The 27,949-nt window shown below is 40.7% G+C and overlaps 1 protein-coding gene across 1 annotated transcript; it reads left to right on the top strand.

The window, feature by feature from the left end:
• The first annotated feature begins 1,226 nt into the window (after window positions 1-1,226).
• On the top strand, window positions 1,227-27,933 carry RRP12 (ribosomal RNA processing 12 homolog). Its single transcript, XM_063307026.1, has 34 exons — window positions 1,227-1,373; window positions 2,796-3,025; window positions 4,808-4,891; window positions 5,333-5,409; window positions 6,080-6,185; window positions 6,573-6,689; window positions 6,834-6,972; window positions 7,613-7,740; window positions 8,053-8,151; window positions 8,243-8,334; window positions 8,436-8,547; window positions 8,747-8,847; window positions 8,964-9,078; window positions 10,203-10,345; window positions 12,037-12,158; window positions 12,807-12,871; window positions 13,004-13,166; window positions 13,393-13,547; window positions 13,715-13,782; window positions 14,193-14,286; window positions 15,654-15,812; window positions 15,950-16,030; window positions 17,112-17,217; window positions 18,531-18,638; window positions 19,031-19,188; window positions 19,515-19,606; window positions 21,785-21,943; window positions 22,107-22,279; window positions 22,426-22,527; window positions 22,893-22,942; window positions 23,364-23,442; window positions 24,243-24,310; window positions 25,671-25,753; window positions 25,956-27,933. Exons 1-34 carry the CDS (start codon window positions 1,235-1,237, stop codon window positions 26,056-26,058), a joined length of 3,870 nt encoding a protein of 1,289 aa, XP_063163096.1. The 5' UTR covers window positions 1,227-1,234; the 3' UTR covers window positions 26,059-27,933.
• Window positions 27,934-27,949: the final 16 nt, after the last annotated feature.

The raw sequence follows: 27,949 nt of genomic DNA on the forward strand, positions 1-27,949 counted from the left end.
TTGGAAGGAGGCCACCATGGAATCCCAGAGATGTAATCTACAAAAGGAAGCCATTTGGAAGACAGTGACAAACCACTAGTGCACTGTTGCCAAAAAACCCTGCATACAGTAGATATCTCCATGTCACCAGGAGTCAAGCTTCAAGTGAGGGCATCATTAACTTTTTAGTATTATCACCTTCTGCAGACAATGGCAAGCATTTAAATTTAATGGCACAGAAATAGGACTAACATGTTCCGTTTTGTTTTTTAAAATGATTATACCCACCATTCAGAAAAATAGGATTAGTCCTATCATTAGTGAAGATTATCATTCCACTTACTCATATTGAGTAATGGAACTGTTGTTGCTGTTACTATTATTACTTTTGAAAAGAATGTGTTTTGGGGATTCTGTTGCATGCCAAAATAAATAATTTGCCTGACTTTGAGTACTGTGTCCCTTGAAGTTCTTGAGAAGCCAGTATTTATTGGTCAGTTGCTGATACCAAAATATTGGGCTTGCCTTGAATGGATCTGCGACAGGGCTTCTGGCAGACAAAAACTTAGCAATACAGTTATCTTAGGGATGCTGGAAGGAGGAAGTTAAATCTGTTGGTCAATTCTTTCCCCAGCAACCCTTTGGAGGAAAAATGTCCTTGTTTTCTTCCCTCCTTTCAACCATCTGGCCAGAGAATTATTAAAAGCTTGCATACTTCGGAACCACATACCTGCCTAGTAGCGATGCTGCCTCAATGTGTGCTCTTAAGACAAGTTCTATTTGGAACAGCCAACAAAGACGTGGAATGGGCCAAAAAATCCCAGAACTCTTCTGTCTTATGATTTCAAAGCATTGAAATAGAAGTAAGCTTCTTTCCCTGCCTTTTATTTACAGCAGTGTTTTTCAAACTGGGCAACTTTTAAGATGTGTGGACTTCAACTCCCAGAACTCCCCAGCCAGCATGTTGAAGTCGAGAGATCTTAAAGTTGCCCACTTTGAAAAACACTGATTTACATGAACGTACAGGCCTCAGCCATTTTTGCCCGCCCACAAGGAATTGAAATCCAAGCCGGAAAAAACAAGGGTCTCGGAGCTCGTGTCTTTGCCTTTTGTTTCTTTAACTGCAGTAGAACGCAAAATGGAAGAATCGGAAGTTGGGATTCGGTACGGAAGTGGGTAACCGGAACTACTTAAAATAGAGTGAGAGTAGACCCGGCACGTGGTTTGCGTCTTTTTCTTTGGAGAGCCGAGCAGGATGGGCCGTTCGGGCAAGTTGCGCTCTGGCACGGCCGGTAAACTCAAGCGTTGGCGCAAAGGGCATAGCAGCGACAGCAATCCGGAGGGACGACGTTATCGCCTGGCCGCACGTGGTCGTCTGCTCGCCCCCCGGTCGGGTATGTAAAGGAAAGAGCAGCAGCCGCGCAGCGACGGAGGCGATGGCTTAGTTCAGTTGTGGTAGCCGATTCTGCTCGGTCTTAATACTGATCATCATCATCCTCAGCTCACTGGGCGTTAATGAGGCATAACTATTCCAGTTATGAATGTTCTAGGATTTTGAGTAACGATAGATCAACCGTGTCTGTTTGCGGATGAAACAGACCCACTTCTTGAAGCTGTAAGGACTTCATCATAGAATCATAGAGTTAAAAAGTATCTAAGACGTCATGTACACCAATGGCCTGCTGAGTGAAGGATCCGCTAAAGTGTTTTGCGCAAATGGCTGTCCCATCTGTTTGAAGACCTCCGGTGAAGGGGAACATGCCACTTCTTGAGGAAACATATACCACTAGTTGACAGCTATTGCTGTTAAGAATTTTTTCTTAAGATCTACCCTGAATCTTCTTTTCTGTTTTTCAGTTTGTCAATATCCTTTTTAGACTACAGGGCCCAGAACTGGACACAATATTCCAAGTTGGGTCTGACAAGGCAAAATAGATGAGACGGTTACATGCTGTGATCTGGACTCTCCACTCTCATTAATACATCCCCAAATAGTGCATGTCTGTTGAACAGCTATACTGCAATGTCAGGTCATGTTCAGCTTGTGATCTGCTTGTGCTTGTGAATACCCAGATCCTTTCATAGATACTTAAGCCAAACCAGGTCTCCCCCATCCTATATTTTTGCCCTTTATTTTTTTTCCCCCAGAAGTGTGACTTTACATTTCTCTCTGTAAAATTTTGTCCTGTTTCCTTGAGTCCACTGTCCAAGCTACTTCTTTTTGAATCTTGTCTTTATTTACAAATCTGATAAGTATCTCCTCAAACCATTCATCCAGGTCATTAATAAAAATCATTAATTAACAAAATGTTGAACAGCATAGGGCCAAGGACAGAGTTCTGTGTTACTCTTCATGTGGAGCCATTTATGAGAACTATCTGGTCATTTAGCCAGTTTTGAATTCATTTAATAGTTTTTTCATCTACCTCATATTTTACCATTTTCTTAATGAGTATCATGAAAGGTTTTACCAAAAGTTTGCTGAGATCAAGAGTGTGATCCATCAAAACTTTGATAGATTACACTCTTCTCAATGGCATTCCCCCAATCTATTCAACATTGTTGATAAAGGTGGTAATGCTAGGCTGGTGTGATTTATTTTGTGATAAGCTGGCTCTTGTTAATTGCTGCATTCCTATTTGCTTACAAATATGCTGTTTAATCTTGAATTAGGGTATGGTTCTGAAAAGCTGTGGTATGTGTATTTCTGTTTTGGGTGCCTTTTGGCAGCTTGACTTGTTATTTATGAACTTCCTTGTGTAGATTACCTGATAGTGATTCTTCAAGAGTTAGCTCAATGTTTGCCTTTCTCACAGAAAACAGCAACCTGACTGTAGATGCCCTGAAACTACATAATGAACTGCAGTCATCAGGACCTGTGCCTAGAGAGAGTGCTAAGCCTTTTATGGAGGAAGATGATAACAGTGAAGCTGCTAAGACTCACAAATCATCTGCAACTTTCCTGAGTGGCTTGACTGACTGCACCAATCTCACCTTCAGCAGAGTGCAGCGTCTTTGGGAATCCAACTCTGCTGCCCATAAGGAGGTATGTGGCTGCCAACTCTTATGAAAATCAAAAAAATGTTGTGATTAACAAGACTCTTCATTAGGTTTTTTTCTGCAAAAGGCTAACCCTGCTACCCCTCTGCAAAGAGCATAAAATGTATGAAGAGGGGTGTAGAATTCTAGCAAAGAGCAAGAGGCACTCTTATTACTTGATTGGAGCTTAGATTATCAGTACCTCAACAGCCTAATTTTGTGCAGAGCAGACATCCTGACTCTGAACAGAATACACAGATGCAGTGTCAGTTTGGGAATTCAAATAGTACTTTACTAGGCTACAGATTGTGATCCTCCCTATCTAGATTGTGCCAGTGAGCTTCAGTTCTCCAGCCACCTCCCTCAGATGCAAACCTGTTATCATGTCTGCTGAAGAGATACTGAAGTTCAGCTGGGTAACTGGAGAAACAGACCACTATTCATGTTGCAGAGCATGTCAGGCAATAATACATATATGTATGGTGGTTTTGAGGTTCAGCAGCTTCTGTTTCCTGACAAATATTAAAATGCATATTCTTAAGAACTATAATACCTGGAGGGATAATTCTAACTGATCTTCTAACTGTTTATCTGTAAGTGATGCAGTGATGTCAGAAATCTTCAGTGGTGCACTGAAATCTGAGAAATTCAGTTCAAGAATATTCTTGGAGGAGTGTACAACATTCTTGAAGACTGACTTCTATGAGACAGATATTATTGATAGAAAAATGGAATATAAGGTCATAGGAAAAATGCTTGTGGCGGGAGGGGCATGAATGATGGGAAAGAGCAGGGGGAAGTAAGATGGTTGGTGACAGGAGCAGCTGCAAAGAAGTCATTGAAGGGAAACTAAGGAAGATGAGAGAAGAGACCGTATCAAAAGATTCCAAGAGAATAGACTGTGTGGACAGTGAAATACAACAGTACTGACAGACTGAAGCAGTTGAACTGGCAAGGCTTAGCTGATATGGTGGTTGTCTAACCAAATGGATTGGATCATTTGTTCTTTGCTGTTCATTCATTGGTTATAATAACTGCTAAATGTACTGTATATGATTAATGTACTGTATATGATTAATATTTCTTACTTTCATTAGTCTCCAGAGATGGTGTCCATCTGCCATTCATTAAGTGAATAGGTTATATTAATAGAATCTGCCTCTTCTATTCAGTCAGCCTGGTAAGGGAAGTCGTGGGCTCTCTCTCTTCTGGATGTGAGGGGAGGAAGAGCTCAGAAGCAGGTGTTCTTGGTAGCAGCTCTGCTTCTTTGGAACAGCTTACTCCCTGAGCCCTAACAGTTCTGTTATTTTGGGAATAGGTGAAAACTTGCTTTACCATCAAGCATTTGGGGTTTGAGGTTTCTGTGACTTTTAACCATGTTTGCATAAAAGTTTCATAGGCTGGGTTAATTTATTTTTGAACCTAATGTTTTTAGATATATTTTAATGTGAGCCACTCAGAGCCTATATTGATATGGGTGGAGTATTAATTACAGAAATGAATGTTTATTAAATAATAGCGAACATTTTCCACTATTTAGTCTCACTCTGTGGAAGACAGGAACAGGACAGGGATACCCAAGGCTTGAATTTTCTTTGGAGTCTCAGCTTTGGTACCACTGTCTGGGTACTAAATGCTTCTTTGCTCTCAACAGTTGTAAGCAGGCTGATGAATGGGATCAGCAAGATTTGTGTATAAATTGAGAAATATAATATATCACAAGTTATAATATAACACAATTTAATTGGGCGAATAGAGTTTTTGACTCTTCAATTTGGATTTCTTATAGATATGTGCAGTATTGGCTGCAGTCACAGAGGTAATCCGATCACAGGGTGGTACAGAAAGTGAGACAGAGTATTTTGGTGTACTGGTAAGTATCAAAAGAAATGCATCCAACTGATAGTCTGGCAATTGCAGAGCATTAAAATATATAGCACAATATTTATACAAAAAACAGAATGATGAGAATCCTAAAAATATCTGAAAGGCCATGGATTCCCTCTTTATGTTACAAGTTTTTGTTTTGCTCCTTTATGTATTCCGTAGTGAGCTTATTTTTTAAAAGTACCCTTCCCTCTCCACGTTTTGGTCTCAGAGATCCTCACTGTGCACTATAAATACCAGTGATCTGAAGCTGTAGAGAGAACACCTCCGTGCTTTTGACCACTGGGTAGGATGGGGCAGGAAGGACCAGCAGACATTAAAGAATAGTATATAGATAGGCTAATGTGGAGGCCAGTTATCTTTCAGGATAAAGCCCCATTCTTCCAGTTTTTCTCTTGCTTTCCTACACTGTGTTATGTCTCCTTAGATGACTACTCTGGAAGCTGTGGAATCTCCTGAATCCCTGGCTGCTGTTGCTTATCTGTTGAATTTAGTACTGAAGCGGTGAGTTGTAGGAACATGACGAGCATTTGTGATGCAGTCTGGGAGTGCACCTTAGGATAATTCAGAGAAGAAGCTAAAAGGAACTGAGCAGGCCACTATAAAATTCCATGCCACAAAGTTGGTTTCTTGGACCAAGACTGAGCTGGGATGAAAAGAAGACATAATTTTCCAATGTGCTTGGTCCTACTGCAAGTTAGACTCTAGATTCTGCAATGAGTCAATGATAAACATCCTTCTTTTTTTTAACTTATTAGACGGGAATATCTTAGATTTATATATTTATGTGGAACATTATGAAATTATAAGCCATTTCTTCTACTGTGCTCCCTTATCACTGCAACTGTGTCCAAGTTTGCTTACTCCTTGACTTTGTTCTTGCGGAGGGTCAGGGGGAGAGACAGATGATGAGAACTTCCCGGTATGCTGTGTGTGTGTCCGTGTGCGTCCTTATTTTATACTTAACAGTGGGTATGCTAATAATGCCTTACAGGAAGGTGGTCTGGCCCTCATTGCCTGTGCATCTTATAAGCAGGAGTTGAGGGGTAAAAATGCAGAGTGCCACCAAATGAATTTAGTTGCATAAGAATGAAATCACTGAATGCAAAGGGTAGTAGAATACTTGGTGTTAATTCTTCTCATTGATGCGTCTCATGTTCTGAATCCTCCCCAGTGTACCCAGCCCCGTACTGATCAAGAAATTCTCTGATACCTCCAAGGCTTTTATGGGGATTCTGGGCTCACAAGCTTGTGGAGACTCTACTTTGGCTCTACGATGGGTAAGTGCATCAGAAGAGGCCAACTATGCATTATCTGGATATTAGGTATTGGATGCTCTTGTGAGTAATAGAATGTTTCCTGCAATGTATATTTTAAAATTTTTAAATGTATATTTTAAGAGAGAACAAGTCTGTTAGAGGCCCTTTTCCTCTGCATTTTGAATTATAGTTACAGTAAACAAATGTGTGAAGGAATGCTGGATTGAATTAAGTCTATTATTGGATTTAAAAGTACAATATTTTGCTTGGCACTCATTGCCAAATACATTAAATTTAAAACAACTCCTGGCTTAAGAGTTTTCCAGACATGTCAGGAAGGATGCTTCTTGATATCCAGCATTTGTAGGACAATGCCTTATTTCTGTCCTTATTCTCTGCCCTTATCAGGTCCTCTCCTGCCTAGCTACATTGCTGCGAAGACAAAATCTGGGGACATGGAGTTACCCTGTGACAATACAAGTTTTCCATGGCCTTCTCAGCTTCACAGTCCATGTCAAGCCCAAGGTGAGTTCAAATTTTATATAGTTCATGGTTCACAATTTGGGTGGGCGGGTGTTGATTCTTAAATTTCCAATATAACATGGCTTGAAGTTGGGCAAACGTTCTAGCCCGGCCTGCAGCCTCTCCCGTTGTTCTTGTCTGCTGCAGGTCCGCAAGGCTGCTCAGCATGGTGTTTGCTGTATCCTCAGAGGCAGTGAGCTCCTATTTGGAGATGGAGCTCCGTTACACCACCCAGCTGCACTGTCTACTGCTAAGTTCTGCGTGCAAGAAATTGAGAAATCTGGAGGTATCCCGTTCATGTGATGAGAAGCTGTTTCATTTATTTTTCTCTGGGTGGCCCTAGTTCTGACCCCTATATTATTCTCCCTGAATTACCCCTCCCTGGATTACCAGTCTGGTGAGCTTTTCAAAAACAAAAACCGCAACCCTTTAGCAGGGGAGCTGTGGCTGTGGTTCAACAACTGGTTGATGGGGCAAGAATCAGGAGAATTTCAGGTATTCTGCAGCAGTCTGGCAGAAGTCCAGCATAAGTGATGTTCTGAAACTAGTCAATTCCTCTTTTTATCTTCTAAAGCAAATTTGCTGAAAGGCCAGCTTGTTTTTCCTACAAATATTTTCTCATTTTAAAGACACTTAGAACACAGCAAGAGGCAGACAAGATGTTTATGTCTAATCATCCTTTTTTGAGTAAGGATTGCTTTAATTTCAACTTTTCAAGTAAATGCAGTGCTACTTCCTGAAACTGCCTTATGTCGATTTTGTTTGTTACAGGATTTTAATGTTATATATTTATTCCGGAGCTTTGCACAATCCTAAGATGATTGTAAAATTACCTTGCAGAATGGAGTGCAAACTCTGTAAGGAGCAATAGTAAATGAGTTGTGTGTTGAGAGAATAGTAGGACTAATTTTTATTTGGCTCCTCAGGTGCTAAGGAGGCCACAACAACTTTGCATGTGCTGACTCTGCTGCGTGATTTACTGCCCTGTTTTCCTGCTCCAGCTGTCAAATCTTGCTGTGAGACCTTGCTCCGAGTTATGACCTTGAGTCACGTAGTAAGTTTTCCTCCTCTTTGAAGGTTGGCTTTGTGCTGCCTTGGCTTTTGAAAGCTGTCGAGTCTCAACTGTGCAGGCCAGTTGGAGGATCAGAGAGCTTCAGTGGGAATGAATGATAAACATGCATTTTCTCTATATATTCCCTTGGTTTAGCCTAGCTGCATACCCAAATGCTCCTTTTGTAGAAAATGGATGGGTTGCATCCTATTTGATTTCCTAGTTATGGGGATGGGAAGAGAGGAAAAGCAAGAGCGAGGATTTCTCAATTAGATGTAATTATTACTCATCTTTCTTCTCCTCACCACTGCCCAGCTAGTGACAGCATGTGCTATGAAAGCTTTTCATAGCCTCTTTGCTGCCCAGCCATCTCCATTGGGTCTGCCAGCTGAACTTAATGCCCAGATCATCATGGTGAGTAGTGCTGTAGTGGTGTTTGGAGGGGGGAGGGATGCACAGCCAGCCTTAGATGTTCAAATAACACACTGTTGCTCTGCTCCTCCAGGCCCTTTATGACTATGTACCCCATGAGAATGACTTGCAGCCTCTGTTGGCCTGGCTGGCTGTCATGGAGCGGGCACACGTCAACCTAGCAAAGTAAGGAGAGGAAGATGGGATAATAATGGGGCGGATGTGCATTGGGGGGTCTGGAAAATGCTGCTCAAGATAGTCAGAAATAATTTTTCTCTCCATTTTAGGCTGCAGTGGGATCTGTGCTGGGCTCATCTTCCTCGTCTCTTCAGCGTGGCTGTGAACTGTTTCCTTTCTCCTCACGGCCAGGTTGTGGCTGCTGCTGCCCAGACCCTAATGGTATTGTATTGCCCTTCTAGTTGTATCATGCAAAGCTGGCAGGAACTATGTTTCAGGAGCTTTTGTTAATTTAAGAGTTGTGGGGCATTTTATTGTGCATTTTTGTGGTGATGCTCTTCCTGCACTGTCATTGTTGGCTTATGTGCTCTTAGTCTATAGAGAATGTGGACTGATGCATATGTGTGTTTGTATGGGTCAGGTTTTGCTCAATGAGTGTGTGGCCCCTCACATGGCAGAACTAGGACTGGTTTCATCTGCAACTCCCTCTGGATCTGCTGCTCATGTTTGCAAGATATTCAGGTACACAAAATAGCTTAGCTGGTTGCAGAAGGGTAACAACCTCCTATTCTTCGTTTATTATAAACATTGCAACTTAGAGACCTTTTTGATTTGCCAGTGGATGTTCTTCTTTTCAGAGCAGTGGAAGAGGGTCTGACATACCAGTACCATGCAGCATGGGCCTCTGTGTTGCAAGTGCTGAGGGTTTTCTTTGAAGCGTGTGGGCAGCAGTGTCATCCTGTAATGCATAAGGTAAAGTCACATTAACTTTTATGGCATGTGAGACAAGCAGGGCATTCGCAAGTATCCAGTTTAATAAAGAGAACATGTCGAGAGTAAAGCCATGAGATTATTGGTTGCTGATATCTGGATTTAAGAACCTGGATATTAAGGAGACATAATGTGAGTTTATACAGCTGGTATCAGAAGACCAGTGATCTGAATCACTAGAGGGAAAGATTTTTTAGAATGATTTTCCCCCACTGTGAATGTGAAGGAGCTGCAGCTTGAATTTCTTCAGGCATACAGTTGAGAAAGTTGAGTTCAACCAGAGCCAGGCACAATTAATGTTTTGCGGGGGAGAAGACTGGGGGTAGTTAGCACCCTAAAGAGGCCCCCATGAATTTAAATTAAGAATTTTTAATATCTCCATCTTGGATTTTATATTTATATTTAAGAAGTACTTTTTTTTTTAATCGTATAGCATAGCAGTTTGGTGTTCATGCTGCTTTTTCTTGCTGGGAAATCCTTGTGAGGTCCAGCAGCCAGATGTGTAGACTATTTAGCCGGGACAAGTCACGTTGCCCAGGGTGTACTGCGAGGAGGCTAGTTGCCTGGGGTGCACTGAGTTGGGCTGAGAGCGCGCGACCGGCCCAAGGTCACCCAGCCGGCTTTCATGCCTAAGGTGGAACTAGAACTCTCAGATTCCTGGTTTCTAGCCCGTTGCCTTAACCACTAGACCAAACTGGCTCTCTTCTAAGAAGTACTGTTTTTATTGTATTTTAATCTGTATTTATTTTAGTTTTATTGTAAACCTCCCAGAGTTGCTCTTTGAGTGAGATGGATGGTGATGAAATTCGAAATATAAATAAATAAATACAGCAAAATCTGCAAAATAAGACTGCAAGTGGGGCAGCCTTTTTAAACATTTTGTTCTTAAGTTTGTTAAATATGTTTTAAATTCACACCATTTTATTGTGTTTTTTCTTCAAAAGAAAAAAAAAACTTGATTTACTTTTGGCACTTGTACTGCTGAAATTCAGCTATGCAATCTGAGGGACTCCAAAAGCCATTGGTTGCCATCTGTGCTTAGAGGATATGCAAAACTAGTGATGCTTTTTCCCATATGATCATTTCTTATTTCTCTTCCACTGCAGTGTCTACAGTCCCTAGCTGATCTGCGTAGCTCCTCACACTTTCCCCACAGTGTGTTGCTTGACCAGACTCTGGGGGCCGCAGTGGCCACTATGGGCCCTGAGGTGGTGCTGAAGGCAGTGCCCCTCAATATTGATGGCACAGAGTGAGTACAGTTTCCATCTTCGTGGGTTGCAAGGCCAATGTGTGGGAGGATTGTGATGCTTCCCTATCATTATCCTTCTGTGCTCTGAAATAACTTTAATACGCATAGAGAAGCAAAGTCCCAAAATGGGCTTGGGGTAGGGAACATATTTTATACTAGCGTGCCCTTTAGCCTTTTAAATTCTAGAGGAAGGGGCAGAGTGGCTTGTAATTTCATTGACTTTGCAAAGATTTTGAAAGCAGCTCAGTTCAGCAAGGCAAGGCCCCCATTTATTCAGCTTGAGAGATGGCTTTCTCTGCAGTTGCACAAGGCATTAAGAGGGCATCTGATGTGTAGTATAATTGCATAGACAAGAGCCTGCCAATTACTTCAGAGAAACTTTATTAGGCTTTAAAACAAAATTAACTAATTCAGCAAAGCAAAGAAGAACCCCTCTCATGTGATTTTAGCTGCTGTTCTTACCTGGATTGTAAGTTTTGATTGAGTGATTGCCTGCTAGCTGCCTTTAAGGACCCTAGCATTTAAAAAGAGAAATATGCATTGAAATAAATACATGCAGTACATACATTGAAAAGACAAATGAGAAACCCAAAAGATTACAAAGAAATAATTGAAAAAAGATTTTAAAGGGTTTTTTGGTTTTGTTGGTTGTTTTGGTCTCCTTAACAACTTAGTTTTTCTTTCATCTATGTATTCTATGATGATTAAATTTTTTAATAAGGAATATAGGAAGTCATCTTTTCCAGACTCAGATTCGTGATCCATCTAGTTTAATATTATTGGCATGGACTGGCAGCAGCTCTCAAGGATTTCAGGCAGGAGTTTTTCAGACTTGCATCGTAGGACTTTTATGTGTAAGTCATGTGTTTTCCACTGAGCTATGGCAATTCAAAAAGCTTATCCCTTTTATCAGTTCACTTTTATACAGTTGCTTTGATATTGTTGAACATCTAACTGGGGCAGAAATGTGACTCTTGGAACAAGCATCTGTGTCATGCTTTATGTGGAATTCTGGAATTCCTACCATCATATAAACCAGTAGTAGGCAGAATGGGGCCTGTGGGGCATGCCTCCCCTGGCAATTGCCATGCTTCATGCTCCACCATTTAATTTTTGTATTATTAATTCAAGGTTAATAGAGCAGCATGCCAATCACCAGAGGCCTTTGAGGGGTCATTGAATTGAGAAGGATTCCTCCTGTGTATGTGGATTTTAATGGGTCCTTGGCATAGGAATGTTTTGCAGTGTTATTTATCTCATTCTGTTTCACAGTTCTTTTAATCCTGTTTACAATCCTGGGATTGTAAACTATTTAGAGTCAGCCAACAGTTTGTAGCCTAGTAAAATAAAATGTAAAATAAGTACTGAGGGAAGGAGGTAGTAGGCTCCTTACCGGTGGATATGTTCAAGAGAAGCTAGGAAGCCAGCTGTTGAGCTGCTTTGATTTAGATTCCTGAGCTGGATGTTGGATTTGATAGCTGGGAAATTCTGGGAGTTGAAGTCCACACATCTTAAAGTTGTCAAGGCTGAGAAACATTGGCCTAAATGGTCCCTTGGAATTCTATGGTTCTGTGTCATTCTTGTGGCTAGAAACAGAAAGCATTGGGAAAGGCATATTAGTACCCAAATCAAACATGTTCACTGATAGTGTTTCCTGACTCCTTTTAATTGTACCATTGTATTATCTACAGAGAGACACTGGATTTTCCTCGCAGTTGGCTCCTTCCTGTGCTCCGAGACCACATCCAAAGTGCACCACTTGCCTTTTTCTCCAGTCATTTCCTGCCACTTGCTGCTTCTCTAAAAAACAGAGGTAATTAGACATCCAAGTAGCACAAGCTATGTTACTTACAAGTAAACCTAAGTTTTTTGGACATCAAAAGACACATGACAGAACAAACCCGGGAATCCATCACCTTTACAATTGATGATTCCAAAAATAAAAGCTAGACTCTTAAGGTGATTTTTTTTTCCTAGCAGATTATGGATTTGGACCAATTGGTATATATAACTTTATAAGAATCAAAATTTAAAATTGTAAGTTAATTACATTTCTTTTTCTCTCTCCTTCTGAATATATTATAACATCGTGAAAAGTTTTGGGTGTATTCAGTAAACAAATTGTTGATTACTGACCAGATGTAAAGAAATATGTGTCAAATATCTCATGATGATAATTTCCTTTTCCTCTGTGATCTGCATGGCGTATGAACTTCAGACACTTGGCAGGCACAATGGTATCAGTTATTTTTCCTGATTAACTGTAACGTAAGGATGGAGTTTTGTGCTCTGGTGAGTGTTGCTGAATTAGTTTCCAGTAATACCAACTAGAATACCAGTCATGAAGAATGAAGAAGCTGGGAGATACAGTTCAGTAGCATCTGGAGAGAGCCAGATGTTCCTCATTCCTATTTCTACGCCTATTGAAATACAATCATGAATAGATCTCTCTCTTTTGCAGCCACAGAGCTTGCCCAGGCAGGTCAGGACTTAGAAGCTAAGATCTACGATACACTCCAGTGGCAAGTGAGGAATTTTGCTTTTTGGTTGGTTGGTTTCTTTTTTTGATAGCTGGTATCAAGGATATTATGATTTTGACATTGGAAATATACCATGTGGGAGGTAAAAGTGTTGGCCTTGCCTTTTTCTCTCTTTCAGGTCTGGACCCTGCTGCCTAGTTTCTGCAACCATGCTACAGATGTGGCAATCTCGTTCAAAGGTTTGGCTCGCACTCTGGGCACGGCTATTAGCGACTGTTCTGATCTGCGGCAGATAGTGTGCCAAGCTCTGCGCAGGCTAATAAATAAGGGCTGCCAAACAGGTAAGCAGGGCTTGTTAATGAATTGCCATATTGTCAGCATCTTCTTCACCACATTTCCATTTGTATGACAGTCTTAGGAAATAAAGGACTATGATGTGTAATCTTGCCTGGGTACGTCTGAGGTTGAAGCTCCTGTGATGGAAAGGCCTGGTCCTGGTAAACTGTTTGAAACTCACTGCATTCAGAGTAATTCTTTCTTCATTCCATTCTCTGCTTCCATTTGCAGAGGCTGAGCGGGCTGAGGTTGGACGCTTTGCAAAGAATTTTCTGCCCATCATGTTCAATGTATACAGCCAAGAAGGTGATGATGGTGAGAGCTCTGTGCACCGTCGCTCTTTACTGGACACCATCCGGGCCTACTTGACAGTTACTGAAGCACGGGTGAGCAGAGATCTTTGAACAAAGTGTGGGTCTCAGATCTTCACCCTTTGCTAGAGTACTAAAACAGGAAGACATCTGAAGCTAAACTGATTTTGGAATCTATTGTATGTGCTGGTGGCACTGGAAGAACAGCCCTCTGAATTTTTCTCTTTTATCTCTCACTGCAGATGGTGAGTTCCTTCCTGGAGAAAGCTTGTGAGAAACTGACCAGTCCTGATAGTTCAGAATTCACTAGGTAAAGTTTCCAGAAAGACAGGCGTTATTTTGTAACCTTTTCTTCTACACTGCAAGTGGATATCCTGAGTTGCCATGTACCTTCCGTTTGCTCCAGAAAATAGGACTGCATAAATCAGAGTTATCTATATCCCTGTGTGGAACAAGCATCTATTATTTTTGGTCATATCTTCTTCTGTCAGAAGTTCATATTTTTTTGTCACGCTCCCAGTCCCTTAGATAAGGTGGGAAGGAAATGAGAGGGGTAAAATACACTTCAGGGGCAGCCATGTAGTCTTTCCAGTCCTAATCTCGCCTAGACCTGGTAGCTTTATGCGGTAATAAGTTCATTTTTCTGCTATTCTGAAAGAGCTCAAACTCCTGAAGATTATTAGCCCTGGGTTCCATCTAACTGCATCTTCCTTGCTGCAGGCTTTCCATTTTGGATCTTGTTGTAGCTATGGCTCCCTATGCTGATGAGTCATCTCTGCATGCCCTGTATGGCAACATCCAATCCTCCCTGCAGGTGAGTTACTCTTTGCTGTTGGGTTCTATGTTGTGACACTTCACACTGCGACCCTGCTGCTTTTGATCACTGAGGCTCTCAGATTGAAAGAGGAGCTTTAGATAATACTTTTCATTCACTTTTTGAAGAAGCTGCAATTAAAATTTTGTTTGGCAGGTCCAAACAGAGTGGTGTGAGTTTACCCATATTAGTGGGTACAATCCTATCATCTAGATCAGTGTTTTTCAACCTCGGCAACTTTAAGATGTGTGGACTTCAACTCCCAGAATTCCCAGCCAGCCATGTTGCTGAGGTTGAGAAACACTGATCTAGAGTTTTGTTGGTCTAATAAATAAGATCTGTTGCTGTCCCTTTCAAGTATAATTAGAAAATACCCCAACTAAGGTTCATGACTACATGTAATCCTTATTTCATATTGGCTAGTGAGGGAAAATGTTTTACTAACTGTGAGGGAGCCATTTATTCTTAAGTAATTTTTGTACAGCTAGGAAATAGATTAAATTATTTGAATTATGTTCATTTTGTTGGAAAGATCCATACAATGCATGTTTTTTATTTAAACATCCTCTCAGCCACTTGAAACTACTCACTTATAAGCTTTTTTCATGTAGCTTGGGCTAGGCCAAAGGCAGTATAGCAATGGCCACTTATTTGATTTTTGGATTATAGTTATTTCTTGAATTTATTTATTTGTTTGTATGCTGCAAAATCCTTCAAGACTCCTGGCAACTTACAAGAATACATAATATATGCTGAAAATTTTTAATGTCCACAGTAATAACTCGAGAACACGCCACCCACCCCAAACAATAAAATATAAGCTAAATAAGCTAAAAGGGTTAAAATGGCCAAAATCCGGAGGCCCTCCAAGATAAGCTTCAGTAGTTCCCAGAAGGCCATTGCCAAAGAGGAGAGGCCACTGTCACTTCTACAGGGAGGCTGCTCCATGGTAGAGGTGCCATAACTGAATTTTTTGGCCTTAACCCCGCCTCACCTCATGAAGGTGAGGCACCACTTGCAGTTTCTCTCAGAAGGCTTATCTCAGGCAGGTTGGGTCTGGTTGGAGCCTTGGCACTAAGTCATGTAAGGCTTTATAAGCCAAAAGTAGCAGTTTGGACCCAGAAACCTGGTGGCTGCTAGTGCAGCCTTACAAAATAGGTGTAAGTTACTCAAAGTAATGAGCACCAGCAATAAGCAGGCCACTGATTTTGAACCAACTGCAATTTCCAGGTAGTCTTTAGAAGTAGAGCCCAAAATACATCAGGGCATGGGTGTCTTCCCTTTCACAGTTGTGACAATCGAGTCCCTGTGCTTTTGTGTATGCAAATTATATATTTTGAATAATCTGTTTGGTCTGATCATCCTAGAACAAAGATCATAGAATACAGAAAAAGGTTTATCGAGTGCTGGAGGAAGTGTGTGCCTCTGACCGACCTGCATGTCATAATTTTGTGCGAAGTCATTTGGAGGAACTGAAGCATGCTCTACTGGGCTCCCTGACCAGTGCAACTTCACCTGCCAAGAGAGTAAGGAAAAATCTTTAATTTATTTACCATCCAGAGTAGATAAGATACAAAAGCCTGTGATGAGTATCAAAGAATGGTGGCTGGGAGTGCTGTGTGTACTTCCATATCTATTCTCATTTTCTACTTTTTGTTCTCAGCCCCGGCTGAAGTGCCTCTTCCATGTTATCAAACAGCTGACAGTGGAACATGAAGATTTTGTCACAGCCCTGCTACCAGAGGTGAGAGAGCACGGGAAAAGAGTGGCTATCACAGCTCTGAAGAAACTGGAAATTTTAGTGTGGAGTTACGTTGTCAGAAGATGGAGAAAAATTAGGAGTGCATGGAACAAAACTCATTTATTCATTATTTTATTCATTTATAAAATGTCAAACCTACTTTTCACTATAAAACCATCCCTGATCTTTGGCCATACTAAGTTTAAGTAAGTTTAAAACAATCCCAAAATGGAACGGCAATGATATCACAGTAAAAGTCTTCTGAAAATACTTTAAAACTGTAAAACTATTTAAAACCAAGTAAGGTAGAAGTCCCACAACATAGAACATCAGTAGCAAATCAGAAGGGGCAATATAAACCAGTCTGGACGAACACAGTTGACTGTGAGAGCTTGCAAGGCTCTCAGCAAAGTGGTAAAAGAGGGAAGGGAACCGTGCATGTTCCATATCTCCTTTGATTCCATTTGGCTTTCTCTTCTTTGTTACAAACTTTGGGTCTTTCTCTAAGCAGGGTCCTATTTCTCTTCAGCATTCTTGTGGTGAAGAAATTAGCACCTGAGTATCCTGGAGTGTGTTACTACTATTATTTGCAGGGCTTATGCAAACTAAATTTAGAAACTTTCTCCGTTACAGTTGGAAGAGTAACTCCCCTCACTCAGTGTATGATCTGCCTGCTTTGCAATAAATGCTGCTGAGGAGTTAATGGGTCTGCCTTTAAGTTTAAATAACATTTCAATAAGTAAAAACGTTTTCTCATTAATTAGTAAATATTAGATAGTGAGTATAGGACAGAAGTCTGGAATTGTGAGTTCCTCAAAGTTAAGAAAATTGCCTGCTGAAAACCTTTATAGCCTCCTAGTTGAGTCTTTCATGAAAAATAATTACTGTGCTAGGAAACTTCTACATTATTTAATTTTGTTACTATTGTAATTGTAACATTTAGAATAATGGTTGGAATTCTAGTTCTCTTAGTTTTTTCCCCCCTCCCTCGTTAAATGAATGGTAAGTGGTGCAGATATTAAAATTAGGTTGGAGGCAGCAGGTAAGTGATCCGACTGTTGACTGATGTCTTTGCTCTTTCCAGGTGATCCTCTGCACCAAAGAAGTGTCTGTGGGTGCTCGCACAAATGCTTACAATCTGCTGGTAGAAATTGGTCGCACCTTTATACGCTTCAGTGTCACTTCAAATGGTGAGTTTGCCTACATGGGTTTCTGTGTGAAAATGGTGGTCCTCTTTGCCAAGCTAGCTCTACTCCATCTCCTCTTCCATTTAGACCACATTGCATCCCTTTCCTTCTTGAATGCTTCAGTTTTTCCAGGTTTAGTATTGAACTTCTTCCTATTGCTAGTCTGATTAATTAAGTGGTTTCACATTAAGCCACAGTGCAGGTTTTTGAACTTTGGTGTCTGTGAACCAAGCTAAATATGGCTCCTTCAAGCCCTGGTTAAAACAACTCTGATCTAGTACAATGTTTGAATACAGTTAATGTTCCTTCACTCTGAATTGCAGAATTCTAAAGCATTGATTAATTTATACAAATTAATAAAACCAGATGTATTTTGTTATTTTGCATAAGGTTGTTTAGCTATCATAGCCTTCCCCATATTTGGATATACAGAAAGTTGAAAGCCAAAATAGGGATGTGCCAGACAGAGGTCCAGCAACAGTATGTTCTCTTTTTCTCCTTTAGTGAACCAGTCTAAGCATTCCCAGGTTAATTCAAACATTTTCAGAAGCATTGGCCAGGATAGGAAATGTGAACATTGTAGGAAAAAAAGGAACATTCTATGATCAGAGCACACCAGCTGCACATCCCCAAGTGAAGAGCATGTTGTTGAGAAGACTGAGTTATGGGACAGACCATCTCTGTAGAGCACTGAATTCCAACCATCTATCCCTAAGAAGTATTTTATCCCTTTTCTGCAACTGTAGTTTCCATAGGCATTATCCATTCATTTCCTAGATTTTCCTCACATCCATATAGGTATCAAATTCTGCATCTGAGATTATATAACTATGACTAAAATTCTGTACACTCATGCCTGCTTTACTATACAATACAAATGTTTGTTTATTTTAAAAAGCTGATCATCCCAGTCTCAGATAAGCACTGTTTCCCATCACTTTCCCTATATTACCTGTCAGTTGTTGATACCTGTGCTCTTGTCTTAGAATGCTGTCTTTCATTAAATTAGTTCATGGTCCATCCATTGTAATGGCTCTTTAGGTGTTCATCCTACGTAGAGACACCAGGATTTGAACAAAGTAGTTGCTCCATGATTGAACTTATGATCCTTATCATTTTGAGGTGGGATACCCCAAGATACTTGCTTTGAGACTTGGGTCTTAGCTTATTGTCTTCATGGTGTTTTTTCCTGTACAAGCTTCTGTTCAGCTATTGGTCTTTTTGTGAGGCTTTCCATCGGTCATGTTGTAAGTCAAGTGTTCTTGAGTGCCTGATATGTAATTACAATATACAAACTCTTGCATGATTCCTTTCAGATGGAATACAGCGTTATCTCCTCCTGGTCTATGCAGGCTTAACTGGCTCTGTCACTATGATCAGCTGCACTGTGCTTGCTCTTACCCGTCTGCTGTATGAGTTCAAAGGTGAGAAAATAGAGGCTGAAAACTGGTTTGAGTAACAGTTTATACCAGCAACAGTTCAGAGCAGAACTTCTTGCTGATACTGGCAACCACTTTAAGATAAAAGTACTAACTGATGTTTGGGGCTGCTTTTGAACTTAGCTGGATTGAACATTTCTACAGATATGTCTAAGAATGGTGTTTCTGATGTATTGACTCTTGAACAGAGAACTGCAAACCTTTAGTTTCTCAGCACAGTACCTATTGTTGGCACTGTGAGTCACAGTAGGTTGCTACTTAGCTATAGAATTACTGATGTCTGGTAGCAGCTCAAAGGATGCGGTTGTTTTCCTAAGAGTTGAAGAGAATCTGATGAATTGATATTGATCCTTCTAACATAATCTGTATTATTGCAGAACATATTGGGTCAGATGATCTGGAGCAGCTGGTGAAACATGTTTGCCTCATGGTAGGCTCACGAACACGGGATGTTGTCAAATCAGCTTTGGGATTCCTTAAGGTGGCAGTGTTGCTCTTGGACACAGCATTACTGGGTCGGCACTTGGAGACCATGGTGAGAATGGGGAAGCACACTGAGAGCTCTGCTATCCTGGGAATGGGGATAGCCCTAGTTTATATAACTAAAAAAAGGGGAATATGGAAATGTATTTGAATCCTTAGAACCTGTCCTGCCTTAAGTAGCTCTGAATTCATAAGTGTCTGTTGAAGTCAATTAATCTTTTGTCCTCTTCATGGCACTGTTTTCTTCCTACTGCAATTAGGAAGTAGCAAGATACCAGTCCAAGGTGTCAGTGCATGTCAGAGCAGATTGGCAGGAATGGCTTTTGGGAGGTGTGGTTAGAGAGTGGCCAAACTTTTAAGGCCTGTGTTTTTCTACAGTTAGAAGCCATTGGAAGATTGACAGATGACATGCGGCGCCACTTCCGTATGAAGCTGCGAAATCTCCTTTCCAAGTTGATCCGTAAATTTGGGTTAGTGCTGAGGTTAAAGAAGGAAGGGGTTAATATTGTGGTGATCAGAGAGGGAGAGATCCACCTTCTTCATTACATTCTACAGATACAGCTCACACAGAGCCTTGCTATCTTGATTGGCTGGTCTTGGGATGTGCCGTTTTAGATACAGAGGGGTGTGCGTATAAATATATGCACACACAAACACACAAGTTTGCAATAGAAAATGAGGCACTGAGGTTTGCAGGTATATATGGGGATCTGGTAATTCTTGTCCAGCGTTAATAGTTTCCTCCTCCTTCCCATCCTTGCAGGTGAGGTACTTTTCAGTCTAATCCCAGATAAGAAAACAACTCTCTTTGGTCCCCTCCATCCTCTTCACTGGATATAGAGCAGTGTGTCAGGAATGCCTAAGACCAAATAAAAGACTCAGACTCTAAATCAAGTTTAAGCTCTGGCTTTTACTTAGAATAGAATGCACACCAGTAAAAAGCTGAGAGTGAGGGAAGCGCGCCAAAAGTTGAATTAAATAGTCTCGCGCCAAACAGCGCTCCACCCCCACACTCCCCGGGTGTGCCCCACGAGTTCCACGGAGTGACAGGCCATCAAGACTTGATAGGTGAGAGGTCGTCCAGCCCCATTCGCCCTGGGCGTCGCCCTGTTTATCTTCCTGCGAGGTAATGGTCCATTACCGGGCGATTAGACCTCGATATTCCTCGAAAGCCTGGACGTGCCTTTTCCGAACCTCGCCCTGATCCTTTCTTTATCAGGGGCGTCAATGGCCGATTACCAGGCGATGGGACCTTGTTTGTTCAGTAGATCTCCCAACCCCATTACCTTCTTTGTCCAGTTTATCGCCCGCACCTCTCCAGCCATTGACACGCATCCGCGCTTTGTCATGCGAGCCGTTACGATGCCGCAAACATTGCAACGGTGATCATGACACAGTGTGGCTGGCTAGGGAATTCTGGGAGATGAAGTCCACACATCTTAAAGTTGCCAAGGTTGAGAAACACTGATACAGAGACGGGGAATGTTCAGAGGAGGCTTCCCGACCAGTTTTTTTGCTCTTGCGAATTCCCTGTTAAAAGCTTACCTGTGAGGCTGTATTTTTCCTAGTTGTAGTTACCAGTTCCTTCCTAGTATCAGTGAAGGGAGCTACTAACAGGGATTTGAAAGGGAATTATGTCTTTGTATAAAGGCTCTCTTTCTCAGGTTTCCCTCTTCACGTTAATTTCCAGTTATCCCCATGAAAGGGTACTAGTAACGTGCTTCGCTGCTGGGAATTTTTTTTATAGATAATGCACAGAAATAGGGAATCATCAGGAAAAAAAATTAAAACTTAAATATTTCTATTTAGTTTTATATTATGATTACTATATTGTGCTGAGAATAACACTTACGATATTAAACCAGACCCCTGAAATATTACTGTAGAATTGCTGCTTGGCTTTATCAAAGTCAAATGGGCAAAGAATAGCTTCTTTCCATAAGCACACCTTTTTTTTATAGCAATGGTCAAATAGATTTTTAAAAGCCCAAGTGTTTTAATATAAAACATTAGGCTCAGTCAATATAACAAGATTTGTAATTAGTCAAATAGTATGTCCTTTGAAGCTGGACTTCACTTTATAAGCTCTAGACTTGCAGATTGTATCACTTCTAATATATGGATGAACCTTTATGAATAAATGCTTTGATAAACATTTCCTAAATATGATTTACAGATCAAGAAAAAAGATAAAATAAAATTAGTTTATCCACATCCTTAGGATTTATGCCAAACTTGTTTAAAAAATCAAGAACAGTACGTGTGATTAATTTACTGCTTGCTGTATAAATCAGTTATGATATTCAGACAAATAGAACCACAAGTATTCTTTCATCTCATTCACTTCCTCTCCCTTCATGTTCAGAGAGTTAAAGGAAGGAGTAGCAAGCATGTTTGTGGAAGCCTGCTTTTAATTGGTACTTTTAATCTATTATTGTCAAAATCAGTTCATTTCCAGTCTCTTTCTGACCAGTGTTTGCACAGCTGAAGGGTTGTTGAACTAGCTGAAAGCTTAACAGCTCTTCCCTGAATTTTAAGCTAAATGATGCTATGTGAGTTTGGATATTTGACTAACTTCCATGACTGGGAGTGAAGTTTATGAAAGAGATTGATTTCCATGATTTTGGACTATTATTTTCACCTCCTAGGTTTGAGCCCTTGCAGGCTCTGCTTCCTGAGTCATATCGCAAAGTACTGCTGAATATCCGTAAGGCAGACGCAAGGAACCGCAAGCGACAAGCTGTGAAACGGGCTGCAGCCACTTCTACAGAAGAAGGAGGAATATTAGCACCATCTAAGGGAGACAGGTATGGATGAGGTGCTCACTCAGAATCTTGATGTCATACTAGAATGGAGATTAAGAATATTTTTAAGACTAAGTGGGGGCCTGATCCCAAGTTCTTTGGAAGCTGAAAGGCTCTATGGACTCTCCATAAATGTAGCCTATATTGTTTCTGTCCTTGACTGTAGCATTGAGGAAGTCTTGGCAGACTCAGATTCTGATCTAGAAGATGTTACAGGGAAACACAAAGGAAGAAAGACCAGAAAAGTGCTAAGGCAACAAAGCCAGGCTTGGCTTAAGGAGGGAGAAAATGATGAGCCCCTCAACTTCTTGGATCCCAATGTGGCACACAGGGTTTTAGGTAAGAGGAACTTTGAACATGGCCCATTCTACCAGTTCATGGTATTTGCTACTTCAGTTTGATGGGGGAGTTGATAGATCAGTATGCCCATGGTGGAGGGTCTGACATACTTTTTCATAAGTCTTTTCTGCTGTTCTGTCATGCAGCTACCAGGCCAGGCACTGGCCAAACTGGAAAAGTTAAACATGATTTCAAGTTATCAGCTGATGGTCGCCTTATCTTATGCGAAGAGGAAGAAGAACCTAAAGGTACAACTAGTTAGGATCCAGCAGTTGATTTAGTGCACTTACCAAATAAGTATCCAATGGTCGTTCCATAACTCCAGTTTCCATCATCATAGATTACAGAAATAACAAAAGCTATTTAAACAGAATGAGCTATACAAGGAAGCATTTCAGATTTACATAACTAGAATATGTTTAATGTACTATTTTGGAGCTTATGGGGTATAGATTCCAATAGCCTCTCAGTACAGAATTGAGATTTTTTAATGCAAACTTATACTTCTGCTTTCCTTTCTCCTGTTCATAAGCTTTATGAGCAGGATTTGGTGTAAAAATCAGTAGTACACATTTGGTGCTGTCTCTGATATCTGTTGTGCTGTCTACCACAGGACTGAATGAGGAGTCAACAGATCCAACGCAGGAAGTTGGGATCTGGAGCGTAAGTGAAGGAGGGGAGGAACAAGAATTGTGGGCATTATCTTTAAATATAAGAAGTCTTTATACCACCTGATCCAACTCAAAGAACTAAATTTGATTTCATTAAAATTAAATGACATTAATATGATCATTACAGTCACATATTTAATTTTTTTTTCTTATGTTACATTAAAGATACGTTTGGCGACAACTTAGGTAGTTGTCAGAACTGAGTGCAACTGTGGGTCCAAGTTGTGCATCTCTGCTTTGCACTAGCGTTGTGATGGCTGGATTTTTGAAGTTTGGAGAAAATTACATTGGACTATGAAATAGATTCATTGTTGCCATTAAATTAGCGCAGGAAAGGGGAAGACCCAGAAATCTTTAAAGAAGATAGTTTATCTTAAAAAGTTCTGTCTTGTTGTATGACCTCTCTCTTGCAGAAAAAGGCTCAGAAACGTCGATTTCAGGAAGAGGCAGATGATGAAGGGCTTGCTGCTGATACCCAGCCACAATACAAAGGTAAGCATGTTCCTTGGTGGCTGTTATGGAGTGAGCCACCACTGCGTGGATTCTGATCCATTTTGCCATTTGAGGGAGGAGTGGAGGATGAAGTGGTTGCTTAGGAATGAGGCCTTGATGAAAATCAGTTGCATGTTGTACATCTATATGATAATCAGTTGAAAGAACTTCATTGTGGCCTTGCTACGCTCCCATTTTAACCTTGATGCATTGAGCTGATCATTATAATGATGCATAATGTAGAAGTTGTAGCTGGAAAGCCATGTTAATCTATTGTAAAAAATCAGAAGGATCTGCTGAAGTAAGCTGCAGCTCATGAAAGCACAGGCTTTTCATAAAATATGTTAGTCAGAAAAGGTCATGAAGCCTCTACACGAAAACTTATCCCAAATAAAAGAGCCAGTTTGGTCTAGTGGTTAAGGCAATGGGCTAGAGACCAGGAAGCTGTGAGTTCTAGTCCCGCCTGAGGCATGAAAGCCGGCTGGGTGACCTTGGGCCAGTCACTCTCTCTCAGCCCAACTCACCTCACAGGGCTGTTGTTGTGGGGAAGATAGGAGGAAGGAGTATTAGGTATGTTCCCCACCTTGAGTTATTTATAAAAATAATAAAGGCAGGATAGAAAATAAAATATAAATAAATAAATAAAGGGTACTGGTTACTTTCTCAGGATATCTCAGAGGAGTGAACAAGTTTCTTCTCCTTTTTCAAGCCTGAAGTTGTTTGTTCGTTTGTAAGAGTCATAAACCAACTGATACTTGAGGCTCTAGTTATCCTTTTCCTGTTTTGTTCATTCTTTATAGCGGGAGGCATAGGAATCCACCGGCCTGTTAGCAAGAATGCAGCACCTGGGGCAGAATATAAAGCAAAGGTAAGATCGTAAGGTGAATGATTAGGGCCCAAATCTGATCTAGGTGTATGAAGTTATTTTCTTCCCTATTGTAGAACCATCAGTTATAAGCTTGTTAATTGAAGCATGGATTTATGATATCCTCAGATGATTTGTAACAGGAATTGAAAAGTCTATATCTTTCTTTGGGGACATATTCTTTAGGCATAATTTAAAACAGGAATAGTGAATTCTTTTTCTAACAAGCTCACGTTAGGGATTAAATTCTAAGGGCCTCATATTATTTATAGGTCAGAGACCTTCCTTTATACTCTCTCCCACCAACTCCTTTATGTTGTTGAAGCAGCTTCCAAAGTTTCCTCTTCAGCAATTCCTCAAGCTCTCAAATCTTTTTTTAGCAACCTTTCCTAAGTGGAGGGTGGGGAAGAAAATAAAAGGCCCAAGGAGAGACAGGCCATACTTCTTGCATTTTTGTCAGGGAAGTTGAAGGGAGTAGATTAAGCAGAGAAGAGACCATAGTCTGTATCCAGAATCAATTCATTTCCCATTCCTGACTTACAGTTGTCATTACGTATATCTTAGCCCAGCCTTGTATTGGTACCACCATAAAAACAGGATCAGCTTTTTAAAGAGTTCTATGTTCAGAGCAGATTTGGTATCAGGTACGTGGCTCTGAATAACTGGCATGTTATTAAATACTAGATAATCCTGTGACCCACTGGGTTATCCTTTGAGAGAGAGGTAGTGCAGTCTGATGTGACCAGAATGAACATTAAATTTTAGGCTGACCATATTTTTTTTACCCCAATGCTGGATGGTCCTTTGATCATCTAAGAAGAGTATATATCATAAGTAGAAATATAATTGTAATGGTAAATGAACTTCAGTGATAAGTCAATATTTACTTACCTAAACAGATAAACAGAATGACCACAGGCAAGCAAAAAAGCAGTGGGAGTGAGAGTGACTTCCAACTTTCTGCTGCCTTCCCAATTGACTTTGTTTGTGGGAAGCTGGCAGGAAGCGTCGGAAATCATGATCATGTGACCGCGGGGACGCTGTAATGGCCACAACTTTGCAAATAAAACTGGTCTAAACATCGTGGAAATTTCAGTTCCACAGGAGTAATGGGTCCAGGATTATTTACGCATTCTTTAAGTTAGCAGATTTTAGGTACCTTGATTCAAAAATGGTTGCAGTATAATGCATCGTTTGGGCTAACTTGAGGGCACAAACAGATAAACACAATGAAAGTTTTAGTAGTATGTAGAATAAGTCTTTTGGAAAGCTAGTGGAGGAATGGATTTGGGGGTTAAGAGTGGTACCATATGCTTTGGCCTGGCTGCCTATCACTGAGCACTGATTCCATTATTTCTTATAGAAAGGCAAAGGTGACATCAAGAAGAAGGGTGGGCTGGATCCTTACGCCTACATCCCCCTGAACAGAGCAAAACTAAACCGGAGGTATGATATAGGGATGGTGAAGAAGAGCATATAAAGTTGCTGGAAACCAGAGATAACCTCCAGCTACAGAAAAATCCAAACTTCAAGAATATTGTTCATATATTTTATCTCCCAATATATACATTCCTTTCTGACTCCCTTAAACATTTGTCTGCTCATCTGTAGGCAATACTATTTCTTATCTGTTCTCTCTTTCTGGTAGGAAGAAAGCCAAACTTCAAGGACAGTACAAGAATCTGATGAAGGGGGCTCAGCGTGGTGCCCAGGCAGGCAAGAGACTCTGCAAGAAGCAGACCCATACCTGAAGGAGAGAAAGCCACCCAAAATTTATCTGGAAAGCAATCCTTTCAGGGCATTTGACTGTGGGTCTTGTTGCTGCTACCTCACAGTCTGAGTTATTTCCAAAGCTGGAACTTGCTCATTATTCCTGCATGTTGGCTATACATGATATTTTTTTCAGCCGAAGGAAGAACAGTAAAAAAATACATACACATCTGTTCCCCCTTCTGTTATTTATGGATCCATGTAATAGGGGTTTTCTTGTCAGTTGTTGCTCTAGTTCCTTCCTCAGCTATGTGCATCTCAGCAAGTCTAGAACTTTGGATAAGAGACTGATTATTGCTTCCTAATGAAAACTTGAGCAATAAATAGTATAATAAATTCTGTTTCCTCAGTATAATCCTCAGACACTGGTCCTGTGAAATCTGCTTTTCTGTCTATTTTCTCTGGTTTAGATTATTTGAAGCCACTTGCTGTTTTTATTTGGTAACTTCTACAAAGTCTCCGAGAAGTCTAGATTTATTTGGTAGAAGGTAAGAGCAGAGGTTAATGGTTCATAGTGATGAATCAGTACTAGTTTTAAAAAAAACTAGTACTTCCAAGGAGAACTTAGAGCTGTGAATAATGACCTGACCTTCTGAACAAAATCCTGCCTCTTGGTAGATCTTCTCTTGCTACCATCAGGTCTAGACACAGCCCCATATCTGAGACTAGCTAGTGTCATGTGGAAAAGCTAACTTCTACAGCCAAATGTGTGGTTTAGGTTTTGCACACATTTTCTGATTTGCTGTATGCAAGAATAAGAAACCCTGCCTTCCAAACATGGAACATGGAAACAGTGATCAGTGGCAATAATTCTATGAAGACAAAATGAAATGTAAAGTTCCATCATTGGTTCTCCAGCCATTTTCATTTAAAAGCATTGAGAGTGGTTCTGAAGCTGTGCTCTAGCAGGTTTAAACTCTTCTCCATGCTACTTCACTGAGCTAAGCTGCCTTCTTGCTGGCATGAGAACTATACGAGAAAATATGACAGTAGCAGACTACAGCACAGCTGTACTAATATACACCATCTTGGTTGCACTATTGCAAGAGACAAGAATCAGAGCCTAGAAATTCTTCTGACCAGAGACTAATGCTATACTGGATGGAGAGTCTTATTTCTCCTGAGAAAACACATCTTGGATATAGGATGGTGCTTTCAAAGTATGCTGGACATTGCTTTAGATATGATTAAAGAAGATGCATGTGCTGATTTTCTTGTTACCACCTACTAGTGGCTATGCTTCAGAGCTGAGGTACCAAGGAGAAGGAATTTAACCCTTTCACCCAGAATTTCCTATCAAAAGCTCTGGTTAGTCGTAGATATGTGTATGTATGCAAATAGTTGCTATTAGCCATGAGCCTCACATAGAAAAAGTTACAGGCATCATTTTTTCCTATGTAGGAACTTGAACTACAGAGGAACTACTGATTTAAGCCCTCCCCCAATGCAGGTAGCCCTCTAGCTTTTTGGAAGAATAAAGAGGTTAAAGATGTCTCCACACACAGGGAGGATTTCAGCTGTTGTTTGAGGGTGCTTTGGAATTATTTGAAGAACAGCTGCTGCTCATTCACTCCCTACTTGCTATGGAAACCTTGCCATTCTTTGGGAGGATATTCTTCATTAGAGTACATCCCTTTGGTTAAAAAGCTTAATATAAAGCCGAATAACAGCTTGCATGGCAGCTGTGCGCTTGTTATTTTCAGATTGAGTTAGTTGGCACTGTGATTTCACAGGGAGGAGGCCACTGAAAGGTGGAATAGCAAAGAAGTTGCCTGTTTCCAGAGAAAGTAATGCCTGATGTATTCATTATTTTAGTCCAATATGAATAATAAACCCTGAACACAATCTAAAAAGGACATCATGATGACTGGA

Source organism: Candoia aspera, chromosome 6 (genome assembly GCF_035149785.1).
Source record: "Candoia aspera isolate rCanAsp1 chromosome 6, rCanAsp1.hap2, whole genome shotgun sequence".
In the NCBI taxonomy this organism is placed as follows: domain Eukaryota; kingdom Metazoa; phylum Chordata; class Lepidosauria; order Squamata; family Boidae; genus Candoia; species Candoia aspera.

What these genes read in the sequence shown, in the direction of transcription:
- RRP12 (XM_063307026.1), top strand. Translation starts at nt 1,235, where the DNA reads ATGGGCCGTTCGGGCAAGTTGCGCTCTGGCACGGCCGGTAAACTCAAG. An exon ending in TTAATGCCCAGATCATCATG is followed by an intron (nt 8,152 to 8,242) that starts GTGAGTAGTGCT and finishes CTGCTCCTCCAG; the next exon opens with GCCCTTTATGACTATGTACC. An exon ending in TACCCAGCCACAATACAAAG is followed by an intron (nt 23,443 to 24,242) that starts GTAAGCATGTTC and finishes CATTCTTTATAG; the next exon opens with CGGGAGGCATAGGAATCCAC.